General features: G+C 43.7%; 1 protein-coding gene across 1 annotated transcript in view; it reads right to left on the reverse strand.

Moving 5' to 3' along the window:
- The window catches only part of vwa5b1 (von Willebrand factor A domain containing 5B1), a 68,538-nt gene that overhangs the window by 46,421 nt on the left and 6,252 nt on the right, over window positions 1-15,865 (reverse strand). The window contains exons 7-10 of the mRNA XM_071372666.1: window positions 12,905-13,029; window positions 10,894-11,070; window positions 4,281-4,391; window positions 3,581-3,783 (exon numbers count right to left, since the gene is read on the reverse strand). Of these exons, the coding sequence (XP_071228767.1) occupies window positions 3,581-3,783; window positions 4,281-4,391; window positions 10,894-11,070; window positions 12,905-13,029 (616 nt within the window). The remainder of the gene's footprint in view (window positions 1-3,580; window positions 3,784-4,280; window positions 4,392-10,893; window positions 11,071-12,904; window positions 13,030-15,865) is intronic.

A 15,865-nucleotide genomic window follows, 5' to 3' on the forward strand; every position in this document is an offset into this window, starting at 1 on the left:
CCCAAGACGTCTCGAGGCTGTAATCTCTGCCAAAGGTGCTTGTTATGATTTTTATGAATAATGACTAAATGATGTATACATTTAACGTAGAACTATAACTAACTGAATTCTACCCTGTTTTTCTATATTGATTAACTTCTTGAGAATACAGGGGGTGCTATTTTCCCATTAGCATAATTTGCTCTACAGATTAAACTGCCTCTTATTCAATTATTGCTCTTACTATATGCATATAAATAATACCATTGGAAAGAAAACAATCTCTAGTTTCTAAAACCGTTTCAATTATGTCTCTGAGTGATACACAAGTCATTTGACAGCACTTTCCCTGACCAAGAAGTAGAATGCAAGAAGTCTATGCTCGCTTCAACGCTCTGCCTATATATGGTCATGACCCCTATGACCAGAAACACACTTCATTCGCCTTCCTCTGGGTGTCAAGAGGACGTCAGAGGAGAAATTCTTTGTTTATCTGGTACTGACGTGAAATAAGACCTATTTCTTTGGCGTGACCGACAACTTCCTGTTTTCTGATTCGCACGAGTTGGAGCTGCGATTGTGTACTGTTTTGCTGGCGTTATGGATGAAAACTATCTCCGTGTCGAATTTTGTTTGATACATGTGACCATATCATCGTAATATATGTTTTTTCAATATAGTTTAATCAGATTATTTGAATTTTTTCGGGAGTTTTGTGGTGTTCCGTTGTCTGATTTTATTTACGTTTGAGAGATCCGTGCCACTCGACCAGTACCTGTGCTAAATGGAGTGGGAAAGGAACAATTCTGAACGGAACCAACGACTCATCTTGACAAAGGACACTTTGATCAACATTCTGATGAAAGATCAGCCATAGTAAGACCCAATTTACGATGTTATATCATATCTGTTGTGCATGTGAACTGGCCGTGGGTGCCTAGCCGAATCTGCCTGGTATAGCTATGCTAATTTAGCGCTACATTTTGTTTTCGTTATAAAACATTTAATAAATCTGAAATATTGTTTGGATTCACCAGATGTTGGGCTTTCAATATCTGTACGCTGTGTATTTTTCTGAAATGTTTTAAGATGAGTAATTCGTTATATGACGTTGGTCTCTGTAATTGTTCTGGCTGGGTCAGCACTATTTCAGATTGCAGCTGCAATGTAGAACTGTGATTTATACCTGAAAAATGCACATTTTTCAAAAAAAAAACTATGCTATACCATAAATATGTTATCAGACTGTCATCTTATGAAGTTGTTTCTTGGTTAGTGGCTATATATATTTTTATTTAGTCGAATTAGTGATAGCTACTGACGCAGGAAAAAACTATTGGGAGTAAAAAAATCGTGTCCTTTGCTAACGTGGTTAGCTAATAGATTTACATATTGTGTCTTCCCTGTAAAACATTTTAAAAATCTGAAATGGTGGCTTTATTCACAAGACCTGTATCTTTCATCTGGTGTCTTGGACTTGTGATTTAATGATATTTAGATGCTACAAGTTACTTGTGACGCTATGCTAGCTATGCTACTCAGTGGGGGGGGGGGGGGGGGGGTGCTACCGGATCAGGGTTGGTGACTCGTGAGAAGTTAATAATGTTAGTTCATAAGAAAGAGGTTATGTAGCATGTACCTAGGAAGAGAGGAAGGTATGTGTGTGCCTAAAGAAAACAAAGTGGATCATTAAACTATGTTTGAACCGACCCGGCTATAACTCTGTCAGCTGAGTGGTAATAAACTGTGGTGAGACTCCAGGAGAAAAAGAGAGAATCCAAATATTAGTGTGTATGTATGTGCGTAGGTTAAGAGAATATTATAAAAGGAAAGTTTTTGTATATGAACAGCAGAGCTCTCGTAAATAAACATTCTGACTATTGTAGACTGTCCTCTGTCTGTTACATTTCAATAAGAACCTTACAAATTCTTAGTAACAGACAGAGTAGTTTAATTGAAGTTCAGTTTATGAACATTGAGAACAAAATTCTCTTAACAGTGCTTCAAAGTACTGGGTAAAGGGTCTGAATACTTAAATGTAAATGTGACATTTCTGTTTTTTATTTATTAGAATACATTTGCAAAAATGTATTAGGTATTGTGTGTAGATTGATGAGGACATTTAAAAATATATATATTTTAGAATAAGGCTGTAAACCTAAACAAAATGTGGAAAAAGTCAAGGGGTCTGAATACTTTCCGAATGCACGTAACTAAATCAGTTCAATCGTAATCAATTAATCTATGGACTGACCAAATTACAACTACTTGTCGGTTGGTGCTCAGTGGGTCAGACTGTTTTAACACACTTGGTTTGACCAGCAGACAACAGAAAGAGAAAGAAAATAGCTATGAGCTGAACATAACAGTATGCCAGTGAAATGGAGGACAGTAGCAGGAGACACTATGAGCTGAACATAACAGTATGCCAGTGGAATGGAGGACAGTAGCAGGAGACACTATGAGCTGAACATAACAGTATACCAGTGGAAGGGAGGACAGTAGCAGGAGACACTATGAGCTGAACATAACAGTATGCCAGTGGAATGGAGGACAGTAGCAGGAGACACTATGAGCTGAACATAACAGTATACCAGTGGAATGGAGGACAGTAACAGGAGACACTATGAGCTGAACATAACAGTATGCCAGTGGAATGGAGGACAGTAGCAGGAGACACTATGAGCTGAACATAACAGTATGCCAGTGAAATGGAGGACAGTAGCAGGAGACCCTATGAGCTGAACATAACAGTATGCCAGTGAAATGGAGGACAGTAGCAGGAGACCCTATGAGCTGAACATAACAGTATGCCAGTGGAATGGAGGACAGTAGCTGGAGACCCTGTGAGCTGAACATAACAGTATGCCAGTGGAAGGGAGGACAGTATCAGGAGACCCTATGAGCTGAACATAACAGTATGCCAGTGGAAGGGAGGACAGTATCAGGAGACCCAACTGTGAGTATTATTATGATTTCCCATTGTAGCCAATTCAGTTGCAGTAATTCCGTTACTGATTTTTGGGTAATTCAGTTACCAATTTGGCAATGGAATTACGAGTTTTAATCACTTAATAATTCATAAACTAGATTGATAGCATTAAATATAATTATGTCTATCATTACTTGTTACTTCTGTGAACTTTCATTATCCTCCCACCTCACAAGGGAGAGAAATTAGAAAATATCTTAAAGATATGTGGATTTTTGGTAACGGAATTTCAAGGCACAAGGCAATGTTTCTTAAACTTACAGATGGCAAACATTTGTGTTGATATTAGTGGGCAGGGATCTCTACTTAAACATTATTGTATTTTGAAGAATTTCTAATACCTTTTAAGACTTTTTCTGGTAGATGTTATCTAAGACCCCTTTTTCTGTATGTTTATCCAGAAATCAAAGCCTTTACATAAGATGGAAAATGGATCTTAATTTCCCCAAAATATAGACTCTTAGCTTTCATTTGACACCCACTTTAATATGCTCCTATGAACTTCACATGTTGGTGCTCATGGGATCTTTTACATGGAAATACCATAATTTTGAATACGGTAGTCCATAGCAATTGGAGACAAGTTAAGTAAGTTGATGGTGTGTTAACCTGGTGTAGCGGGCATGGCTGCGGACCAGCTCGATGACCTTCCCTGTGTTGCTGACGGACCCATCTGTGAGCAGGAAGAGTATGCGTGGATGACCCGCGTGCATGGGCTGCCTCAGGATCCAGTTGAGTGGTGCCAGGATGTTGGTGCCGCCCATGTCAGCTCGGATCTTTCTGATGTACTCACAAGCCATGGTTACTGTTTCCTGAAGCATGGAGATGACAGGAGAGAAGCATTTTACTAGTCTTGAGTCTCTTGTGACAGACACTTGTAGCTGCCCAGAGAAAAGACAGGGGGGAAGCATATTATAGCAGCATTTATTATAAGAATACACACAATAACATTTAGTCATCTAACAGAGGCAGACAAGTGTGTCTGTGAATTATAGTCGTACTCCGACTACATTTACTTTTTTTTTTAACTTTTTGTCATATAGCAGACGCTCTTATCCAGAACGACTTACTGGAGCAATTAGGGTTAAGAGCCTTGCTCAAGGGCACATCAACAGATTTTTCGAAACAGCTATTTTTTGGGTTACTGACCCGCCGCTCTTAATCACTATGCTACCTGTCACCCCTACCTGTACTACCTGTAGCTGTGAAATCTGTCACGCAAGATGAAGCATTTACTAATAGAGATTTTATCACTGACATGCAGTTCAATAATATTGACCTGAAAAAAGAAACACTATGTTCTGCTTGCCTCATCATAGCTCTGACTGGTAGAAAACAGTGTTTTGAATGTGGAGCCAAAGCCGATGATGTTGAAGAGGCTGGCAGGCACAATGCTCTTCAGGATCACCACCATGGCATCCTGGGAACATAACAGAAATGATAGAAACACAACGTCAATACGAAGGAGAGGAGAATGAGAAAAGAGGGAAAGAGAGGGAGAGAGCTGGAAATGAAAAGGAAAAAGAACAAGACAGGCAGACAAGGCGGTCAATCTTTAAGACACTCTCTAACAACCAGCCTTGTTCACCTGGCTGCAAGTGTCATTCTTGACCTTTAAACATTTTCGGCTGCGGCAGTATGACCAGATTACAACTTTATCTCCATCTTCTCTGTCAGCAGGCTAGTTACTATACACTGGAGAGCATCTTTGTGGTGCACTAGAGAAGTGCAACATAATCCATTGTGTTATTATTATTATTATCTCTTTGTGACAGAGGGACGGGCCAGTGTATTATTAGAAAGAGTATGCTCAATAACAACCATTTATTTCAAGTTTGGCTGTAATAATATTTCACTGTATTATGTTGTTGTTTTTTTACACCAAATTGTGTATTTAATACCTTTTCTTTGTGAATGTTTCATTTATTTATGACTGAAAAAAATCTAATCAAAGTTTATTGGTCATTTCAAGAACTGAAAGTTTCTTCAAGTGCAGTCGCAAAAATCATCAAGCGTTATGATGAAACTGGCTCTCATGAGGACCTCCACAGGAAAAGAAGACACAGCGTTACCTCTGCTGCAGAGGATAAGTTCATTAAAGTTACAAGAAATTGCAGCCCAAATAAATGCTTCACACAGTTCAAGTAACAGACACATCTCAACATCAACTGTTCAGAGGAGACTGCGTGAATCAGGCCTTCATGGTCGAATTGCTGCAAAGAAACCACTACTAAAGGACACCAATCAGAAGAAGAGACTTGCTTGGGCAAAGAAACACGAGCAATGGATGTTAGACCGGTGGAAATCTGATGAGTCAAAATTTGAGATTTTTTGTTCCAACCGCCGTGTCTTTGTGAGATGCAGAGTAGGTGAAAGGATGATCTCAGCATGTGTGGTTCCAATCGTGATGAAGGGAGGAGGAGGTGTGATGGTGCTTTGCTGGTGCCACTGTCAGTGATTCTTTTTTTTAATTCAAGGCACACTTAACCAGCATGGCTACCACAGCATTCTGCAGTGATACGCCATCCCACCTGGTTTGCGCTTAGTGGGACTATCATTTGTTTTCAACAGGACAATCACCCAACAAACCTCCAGGCTATGTAAGGGCTATTTGAACAAGAAGGAGAGGGATGGAGTGCTGCATCAGATGACCTGGCCTCCACAATGACCCAATTACATTTACATTTTACATTTGAGTCATTTAGCAGACGCTCTTATCCAGAGCGACTTACAGTAGAGTGCATACATTTTTATTACATTTTTTTTTTTACATACTGAGACAAGGATATCCCTACCGGCCAAACCCTCCCTACCGGCCAAACCCTCCCTAACCCGGACGACGCTATGCCAATTGTGCGTCGCCCCACGGATCTCCCGGTTGCGGCCGGCTGCGACAGAGCCTGGGCGCGAACCCAGAGACTCTGGTGGCGCAGCTAGCACTGCGATGCAGTGCCCTAGACCACTGCGCCACCCGGGAGATCTATCAATCAATTGAGATAGTTTGGGATGAGGTGGACCGCAGAGTGAAGGAAAAGCAGTCAACAAGTGCTCAGCGTATGTGAGAACTCCTTCAAGACTGTTGGAAAAGCATTCCAGGTGAAGCTGGTTGAGAGAATGCCAAGAGTGTGCAAAGCTGTCATCAAGGCAAAGGGGTGTTTAATGGGTGTGTGTTGGCTGCAGGGAAGTCAGGCTCAGGAGAACGAACTTGGTATAAACGGAGTCGTTTAATAAGTGCTCTTCTCGCCAGGGACCCTTTGCACACATCAACAACTGACACCCACGAAGCATCGTTACCCATCGCGCCACAAAAGCCACGGCCCTTACAGAGCAAGGGAAACAACTACTTCAAGGTCTCAGAGCGCGTGACGTAACCGATTGAAACGCTATTAGCGCGCACCACCGCTAACTAGCTAGCCATTTCACATCGGCTACACTCACCTCCCTTTTGACCTCCTCCTTTTCCGCAGCAACCAGTGATCCGGGTCAACAGCATCAATGTAACAGTATAGCTTCTGTCCCTCTCCTCGCCCCTACCTGGGCTTAAACCAGGGACCCTCTGCACACAGACAACAGTCACCCACGAAGCTTCGTTACCCATCGTGCCAAAAAAGCCAAGGGGAACAACTACTTCACGTCTCAGAGCGAGTGACTATTAGCGTTTCAAAAACCAAAATATATAAAAAATAACAAAGTGGGTACAAAACCCGTCGCACACCAACACATACTAGCACAATCACATACAATAAAATTATCTCCGACAAGGACATGAGGGGAAACAGAGGGTTAAATACACAACATGTAATTGATGGGATTGGAACCAGGTGTGAAGGAAGACAAGACAAAACCAATGGAAAATAAAAAATGGATCAGTGATGGCAAGAAGATCGGTGACGTCGACCGCCAAACACCGCCCGAACAAGGAGAGGGACCGACTTCGGCGGAAGTCGGCACCGACCTCGGGGACGCCCCGGAGGGCGAGGCGCAGGGCAATCCGGATGGAGACGGTGGAAATCTCGCAGCATAGAAGGATCCAACACGTCCTCCACCGGAACCCAGCATATCTCCTCCGGACCATACCCCTCCCAGTCCACGAGGTACTGAAGGCCCCTCGCCCGACATCTCGAATCCAGTATGGAATGAACGAAAGTATGCCGGGGCCCCCTCGGGCAGAGGAACCTCCCGTACCTCAGACTCCTGGAGCGGGCCAGCCACCACCGGCCTGAGGAGAGACACATGGAACGAGGGGTTAATGCGGTAATTGGGGGGAAGCTGTAACCTGTAACATACTTCGTTCACTCTCCTCAGGACTTTAAATGGCCCCACAAACCGCGGACCCAGCTTCCAACAGGGCAGGCGGAGGTGCAGGTTTCGGGTCGAGAGCCAGACCCGGTCCTCACTGTGGTGACGGTCTGCGCCCACTTTCTGGCGAAGTACGGCGCGCTGAAGGTGGACATGGGCGGCCTCCCATGTTTCCTCCACGCGCCGGAACCAGTCGTCCACCACAGGAGTCTCATCCTGACTCTGATGCCAAGGAGCCAGAACCGGCTGATACCCCAATACACACTGGAAGGGAGAAAGGTTAGTGGAGGAGTGGTGGAGTGAGTTCTGGGACATCTCTGCCCAGGGCACAAACGCTGCCCACTCCCCCGGCCGGTCCTGGCAATGAGACCGCAGAAACCTACCCACATCCTGATTAACTCTCTCCAACTGCCCGTTACTCTCGGGGTGAAAACCTGAGGTAAGGCTGACCGAGACCCCCAGACGTTCCATGAACGCCTTCCAGACCCTCAACATGAACTGGGGACCCCGATCAGACACTATATCCTCAGGCACCCCGTAGTGCCGGAAGACGTGTGTAAATAGAGCCTCCGCAGTCTGTAGGGCCGTAGGGAGACCGGGCAACGGGAGGGGACAACAGAACTTAGAAAAACAATCCACAACGACCAGGATCGTGGTGTTACCCTGTGAAGGAGGAAGATCAGTCAGGAAATCCACCGACAGTTGCGACCATGGCCGTTGTGGAACGGGTAAGGGTTGTAACTTACCTCTGGGCAGGTGTCTAGGAGCCTTGCACTGGGCGCACACCGAGCAGGAGGAAACATAAACCCTCATGTTCTTAGCTAAAGTGGGCCACCAGTACTTCCCACTAAGACAGTGCACCGTCCCACCGATACCAGGATGACCAGAGGAGGGTGACGTATGGGCCCAATAGATCAGCCGGTCGCGGACAGCAGACGGAACGTACAGATGCCCAGTCGGACACTGAAGGGGAGCGGGCTCTTTACACAACGCCTGCTCAATGTCCGCGTCCAGCTCCCACACTACCGGTGCCACCAGGCAAGAGGCCGGGAGTATGGGAGTGAGATCCATGGGCCGCTCCTCTGTGTCATACAGCCGGGACAATGCATCTGCCTTAACGTTCTGAGAGCCTGGTCGGTAGGAAAGGGTAAACACAAAACGGGTGAAAAACCTTGCCTGGCGAGGGTTCAGTCTCCTCACCGCCCGGATGTACTCCAGATTGCGGTGGTCAATCCAGATGAGAAAAGGGTGTTTAGCCCCCTCAAGCCAATGTCTCCACGCCTTCAAGGCCTTGACGACAGCCAACAGCTCCCGGTCCCCCACATCATAGTTTCGCTCCGCCGGGCTGAGCTTCTTCGAGAAGAATGCACAGGGGCGGAGCTTATGTGGCGTACCCGAGCGCTGAGAGAGCACCGCTCCTATCCCAGCCTTGGACGCGTCCACTATGAACGCCAAAGAGGGATCCGGATGGGCCAACACGGGAGCCGAGGTAAACAGAGCCCTCAGGTGACTAAAAGCCCTGTCCGCCTCAGCTGATCACTGCAAGCACACCGAGCCCCCCTTCAGCAGTGAGGTAATGGGAGCCGCCACCTGACCAAAACGCTGGATAAACCTCCGGTAGTAGTTGGCAAACACTAAGAACCGCTGCACCTCCTTTACCGTGGTGGGAGTCGGTCAATTATGTCGTGACAGGTGGCTACTTTGAATTTTCTCATACTGCATACTGTTTTGCCCATTTACCCTCTGAACGGCACACCTACACAATCCATGTTTCAATTGTCTCAAGGCTTAAAAATCCTTCTTAAACCCATCTCCTCCCCTTCATCTACACTGATTGAAGTGGATTTAACAGGTGACATCAATAAGGTATCATAGCTTTTATATGAATTCACCTGGTCAGTCTATGTCATGTTTTATTTACACTCAGTGTATAATGGTGAAGAGAAAGTAAATCCTGTCATTTCTGTGTTGCTATGACAAAAAGTTGACAGAAATTACATGATTTCCTTTCTTTTACAATCCTCCTCTGACCCATTGAGTAACAGTAATGGCATTTTCTCTGTCATAAAGCATGCACGTATGAAGCACTTGTTATATGTAATGGACTTTCTTCATGACATGCAACAATACAGAGATTGTTGCTGCATGTTATTGCAGAGATTGATTAGAGAGTCAGCTCACAGGAAACGTGTCAATTTCAAGTCGTTGTGTCATAGAAAATCTCCACTGCTCTTTCTCCCATTTTCAAAGGTGCTATCAAATTGGTGCTCGCTAGCATTTTGGGGTCACTGGCATTTTGGTGTCATAGAAATCTCTCTTTCTCCTTATATTCAGTCAAAGATGCTATCAAATTGGGGCCTGGCATTTTGGGGGAGTTTCTGGCAGATCAAAGAAACCGAGGAGAAATGATTTCATCATCATCGGACTGGCTGGGCCAGGTCAGGTCAGATCGATCCCCCCTCAGGAGAGTAAAAAGATTTGTCATGGGTCCTCAGATCCTCAAAAGATTTTACAGCTGCACCCGAGAGCATCCTGACGGGCTGCATCACTGCCTGGAATGGCAACTGCTCGGCCTCTGACCACAAGGCACTACAGAGGGTAGTGCGTAAGGCCCAGTACATCATCGGGGCCAAGCTTCCTGCCATCCAGGACCTCTATACCAGGCGGTGTCAGAGGAAGGCCCTAAAAATCGTCAAAGACTCCAGCCACCCTAGTCATAGACTGTTCTCTCTACTACCGCACGGCAAGCGGTACCGGAGCGCCAAGTCTAGGTCCAAGAGGCTTCTAAACAGCTTCTACCCCCAAGCCATTAGACTCCTGAACAGCTAATCAAATGGCTACCCAGACTATTTGCACCGCCCCACTACACTGCTGCTACTCTCTGTTATTATCTATGCATAGCCACTTTAACAACCCTACCTGCATGTACATATTTATCTCAAATACCTCGACACCGGTGCACCCGCACATTGACACATTGACTCTGTACCGGTACCCCCTGTATATAGCCCCGCCATTGTTATTTACTGCTGCTCTTAAAAAAAAAAAAAATCTTATCTCTTACTTTTTTTTACTTTTTATTTTTTAGGTATTTTCCTAAAACTGCATCATTGGTTAAGGGCTTGTAAGCATTTCACTGTAAGGTCTACACCTGTTGTATTCGGCTCATGTGACAAATACAATTTGATTTAAGTCAGGCTTTGGGGTGTCAGAGGGAGAGGATGCCCATCTCTCCCCAATCAGAAGATTTCTGAGTATGAGTCACGCTTCCCTGCTGTGCGTGACAGACCAACAGGGGTTAGTCAAACATCACCACTCTCAGCCCAGTCCAATCATGTAACATTACAGTCAGATGCACTGGAAATAAAGGCTGAGCTGAGATGAGTTTCCATTGACCTTTCCATCAAATTACCAGTGAGTCATTGAGTCATTAATAGCACATCTTACATATCTAATTAGTAAACTATGTTATTCCTTCATAATTCATTCCATTACTTTAGTTGTCCATAAGTCTCCATCCTCCAGGTTTAGTTTTGCGAAACTACTCAGTTCATTATGTTTATGCCCTTATTAAGAATAGATTACGAATGGGTTTTCAATGTGTTATGAAGTCATGACAGTACCTTGACACAGCTGATGTTGACCCCGCTCATGCTCCCACTGCGGTCGATGAGGAAGATGAACTCTCCATGCACCTTCCTCAGGTCAGAGGTCATGGACTTGAGGTCTGGGCAGAAGTTGAGCATAACCGCAGGGTTGTGGAGGATGTCCTTGTGGAGACGCTTACGAATGATATCCACCTTCACTTTGCCACATGGTCAGAGGATAACATGGTGAGAGGATACCATGACCAGAAGATAACATGGTCAGAGAATAACATGGTCAGAGGATAACATGGTGAGAGGATAATGTGGTCAGAGCATAACATGGTGAGAGGATAACATGGTCAGAGGATAACATGGTCAGAGGATAACATGGTCAGACAATAACATGGTCAGAGCATAACATGGTGAGAGGATAACATGGTGAGAGGATAACATGGTCAGAGGATAACATGGTCAGAGGATAACATGGTCAGACAATAACATGGTCAGAGCATAACATGGTGAGAGGATAACATGGTGAGAGGATAACATGGTCAGAGGATACAGTAAGAACAGTATTAAAGAAAGAGAATGAGATCACATCATGCAAGCTTTGAATAAAAGCAATATTCACATACAGCAATGACTTTGTACATGTCATTTTTTTATACATATCTTACATATCACATCTGATAAGAAAATAATTATAATTTTATTAAAATTAGCTATAGCTCTACAAGGCAGCGTTCCCCTAAACTACAACACAGCTGTTTCCTTCATGCTAAGATCCATTAGATACGTAGATCTAACACTAAAATATTCTCCATACGGAACGTTTTTGATAAGCTGATTTCAGCTATGCTTCTTAAATAGAAATGTACAATTCAAGGAAGTTACGGTTGGGAATTTGTTTTTAATGACACCCAAATGATTTGAAAGAGAAAGGACACTCAGTCAACTGGTGCATGTGTTCTTGCAGGTAGAAATTCCAAGCAGAACACTGAGGACCTTTTGTGGTTTCCATAGTAACCCCTTTTAATCCCACACATCATTTTAGGCTAAGTGTCCTCTCTCTCCCTCCCATTGAGGTCTACTGGTCACTTAAGGATGTAATTGTATCTACCACCGTAGTGCCATTCAGACATGTGGAGAATAAGGTACAATCTGTACCGACACGATTTCACCTCAAGAAAAATAATAAACTCACCATTCAAACAACATACTGTAACTCCAATGTGTATCATTCATGTGTGGTTTTAAAATGATCTCAGAGAGGTTGAAATAAATAAATTGCTTTCATATAATAATAATGGACACAGGAATACTGGAATGCACTACTAATACAGGCCAAACCAGGTCTAACAAATCACACAAAACTGGCAAAAGGTGTGGATACGCAGCCCTTACGAAAAATAAATTGCAGTCAGAGTGCAGTATAACTGCAGTACACTGTAGTATGACTGTAGTTAGTGTGCAGTATACCTTCAGTATACTGTAGTATAACTGCAGTACACTAGTATAACTGTAGTTAATGTTCAGAATAACTGCAGTACACTGTAGTACAACTGTAGTCAGTGTGCAGTATAACTGCAGTACACTGTTGTATAACTGTAGTCAGAGTGCAGTATGACTGCTGTACACTGTAGAATAACTGTAGTCAGCGCGCAGTATAACTGCAGTATACTTCAAGTACTGCGTCCAAAATAACAGTTTATTTTGCAGTATGCTTCAAGTACTGCGTCGAAAATAACACAGTTTATTTTGCAGTATTCTGCAATTACTGCATCCAAAATACCACAGTCGACTGCAGTTACTGCACTTTTACTTTAGTTTCAAAACTGCTATCTTTTCTTATAAGAGAGGTCTCATTATCTGTTGTTATTGAATATTCATGATGCTATATGCTTGTCTCCTCTAATTATAAGCAGCATCTTGCCATTTTACAAAGCCTCTTTAATCTATATGAGTCCTCTCAGACAGCTGCCTCTTTGTCACTCAATAAGGCTACTGGGTAAGACACAGATCACATCAGATCAGATGCAGCACTCACTTTCTTTTCATTACTGGAGTCCTTCTTCATGGCCTTGATGTAGTCACTCTTCCCTGTGAGGTGTTCATCATACTCCTCCAGTGTCATGTCTCCATCCTCAATCAGCACAAGAGGCAGATGAGGATCTAGTAGGAAACAATGGACACTAGACTAATATGGTACAGTATCACCTTGACAACAAGCAGGTTTCAGTATGAGCCATAACACTGATAGAAGGGTACAATACGCAATTCCTGCAAACACCTGTCAGAGAAAAGGCAGACGTGGCCAAGTAGTATATATTTCTGTCACAGACTAATCTCGGTTAACCCATAACTAAAGTCTTGCGTAATTGGTCAGGTGCTCAATTAAGTTCTGGGTGTTAAAAGAAGTGATAGAACGAGGAGCGGAACCGTAACGAAGAGCTCCTCCCACTCTCTTTGCAAGTTACGGGCAAGTCTATGGGCCAAATGTCCCCTCCCCTTCCAAAATAAAAAAAAATGCTAATACTTGCGAAATCGTGATATGTCCTGAGCACAGGAACAATGCTGCTTGTTATCTCACGCATCCCGTTTTATCATGACAGATATATGGTACCATTTATGCTTACGTAGTCTGTCCATGAGTGATTAGTCACAGACTGAGGTCCCTCTTGGATTTTGATTCCAGAGAAATGCTGTGGCTGTCAAGTCAATATGCCAGCTCCACTACTGTGATTGAAAGTGCTTTGCTATTTTCTGCTCATATTCTTCTCTCCACAGGCATCCATCAATACATCTCTCTGCAGTGAAGTTCATGGCGAGCTGTTTTTATTGACCATTTAGTAAATCAAGCTTTTGATGAAAACCGTCCAACAGTCACTTTTCAAAATCATTTTAAGTTAATTTCACTATACTGAGGGAAAACTGCTTCCGGCAAGCACTCCATACATCTCTCTATTGCCATGGCCATCTGGTTGTGCTCAGCAGTCTCCTTGATGAGATTGAAACCCCAGTCCCACAGTGGACTGAATTGAATTGCACAGCAAGCCACTGTCCCCAGGGCCGTTTGTAAACAAAGCCCTCTCTTTAGAGCCTTATTGGACAAGCAATCTGGGGACTCATTCCTGTCTCTGGGAGACAACTGGCTCAGGCAGAGATTAAGACAACCAGGAGAGGACTAAGATAGAGAAAGAGAGAGAAGGGAGGATGGGGGTTTAAAGAAAGAGAGAGAGAGAAGAAAATAAGGATAGAGAGAGAGATATATACAGTATATACTGTAAATATACACTACCGGTCAAAAGTTTTATAACACCTACTCATTCAAGGGTTTTTCTTTATTTTTACAATTTTTTTTATTGTAGTAGTTTAGACATCAAAACTATGAAATAACATATGGAATCATGATAAGATAGCGCCAAAGAGGATGGATGATGTTTTACCAACTGTGCTATTTTGTTAGTTTTTCTGCGTTGTTTGTAACTTGTTTTTTTACTTATTTTGTACAAAATGTTTCTGCTACCATCTCTTATGACCGAAAATAACTTCTGAACATCAGAACAGCGATTACTCACCTCGAACTGGAAGAAGCTTTTTCCTTTTTCCTTTAATGAGTCCGACAAGAAGGATATACTGCTTTCCCCAGAACAGGCCCAAATCACTGTCATTTCCGTGAAGAAAAGACGGAGGAAAAAGGGTCGCAGGTCGGGCTGCCTTCTGAGAATCCGTAGGCGAACGAGTAAACTCCCACTGCCATCCGTTCTATTGGCTAACGTGCAATCATATCGAAAATAAAATGTATGACCTACGATTAAGATTATCCTACCAACGGGACATTAAAAACTGTAATATATTATGTTTCATCGAGTCGTGGCTGAACGACGACACAGATAATATAGAGCTGGCGGGATTTTCCATGCACAGGCAGAACAGAGAAGCTACGTCTGGTAAGACGAGGGGTGGGGGTGTGTGTCTATTTGTCAATAACAGCTGGTGCGCGATGTCTAGTATTAGACATCTATCTACCAAGAGAGTTCTCATCTATATTATTCGTAGCCGTCTATTTACAACCGCAGACCGATGCTGGCACTAAGACCGCACTCAACCAACTCTATAAAGCCATAATCAAATAAGAAAAAGCTCATCCAGAAGCGGCGCTCCTAGTGGCCGGGGACTTTAATGCAGGCAAACTTAAATCATGTTTACCACATTTCTACTAGCATGTCACATGTGCAGCCAGAGGGGAAAAAACTCTAGACCACCTTCACTCCACACACAGAGACACGTACAAAGCTCTCCCTCACCCTCCATTTGGCAAATCTGACCATAATTCTATCCTCCTGATTCCTGCTTACAAGCAAAAACTAAAGCAGGAAGCACCAGTGACTCGCTCAATACGGAAGTGGTCAGATGACGCGGATGCTATGCTACAGGACTGTTTTGCTAGCACAGACTGGAATATGTTCCGGGATTCATCCAATGGCGTTGAGGAGTATACCACCTCAGTCATCGGCTTCATCAATAAGTGCCTCAACGACATCATCCCCACAGTGACCGTACGTACATATCCCAACCAGAAGCCATGGATTACAGGCAACATCCACATCGAGCTAAAGGCTAGAGCTGCCGCTTTCAAAGAGCGGGACACTAATCCGGACACTTATAAGAAATCCCGCTATGCCCTCAGACGAAGGCTGATGACTCAACTCCCGTGTGATCTGATGAACTGTCCACATATAAATAACAGGGCGAATTGTTTGCAGCGGATAGTCAATGATTTTCCCACTAGCACTGACTTTGCTGATGAATACTTTGTTGAGGGAAAATGTACATGATACGATTGTGATGTGTCATTGTCTCACTTAGCTATCCAGTCGCTCTGTATAAGAGCATCTGCTAAATGACTAAAACGTAAAATGTAACACTGGCCTATTCTGTGTATGTGATATTGTATTTGAAGAGGCGTGAGTAATGGTAGTCCCTGGCAGGCTGAATGGTGGGTGGT

This window comes from Salvelinus alpinus, chromosome 28, assembly GCF_045679555.1.
Source record: "Salvelinus alpinus chromosome 28, SLU_Salpinus.1, whole genome shotgun sequence".
In the NCBI taxonomy this organism is placed as follows: domain Eukaryota; kingdom Metazoa; phylum Chordata; class Actinopteri; order Salmoniformes; family Salmonidae; genus Salvelinus; species Salvelinus alpinus.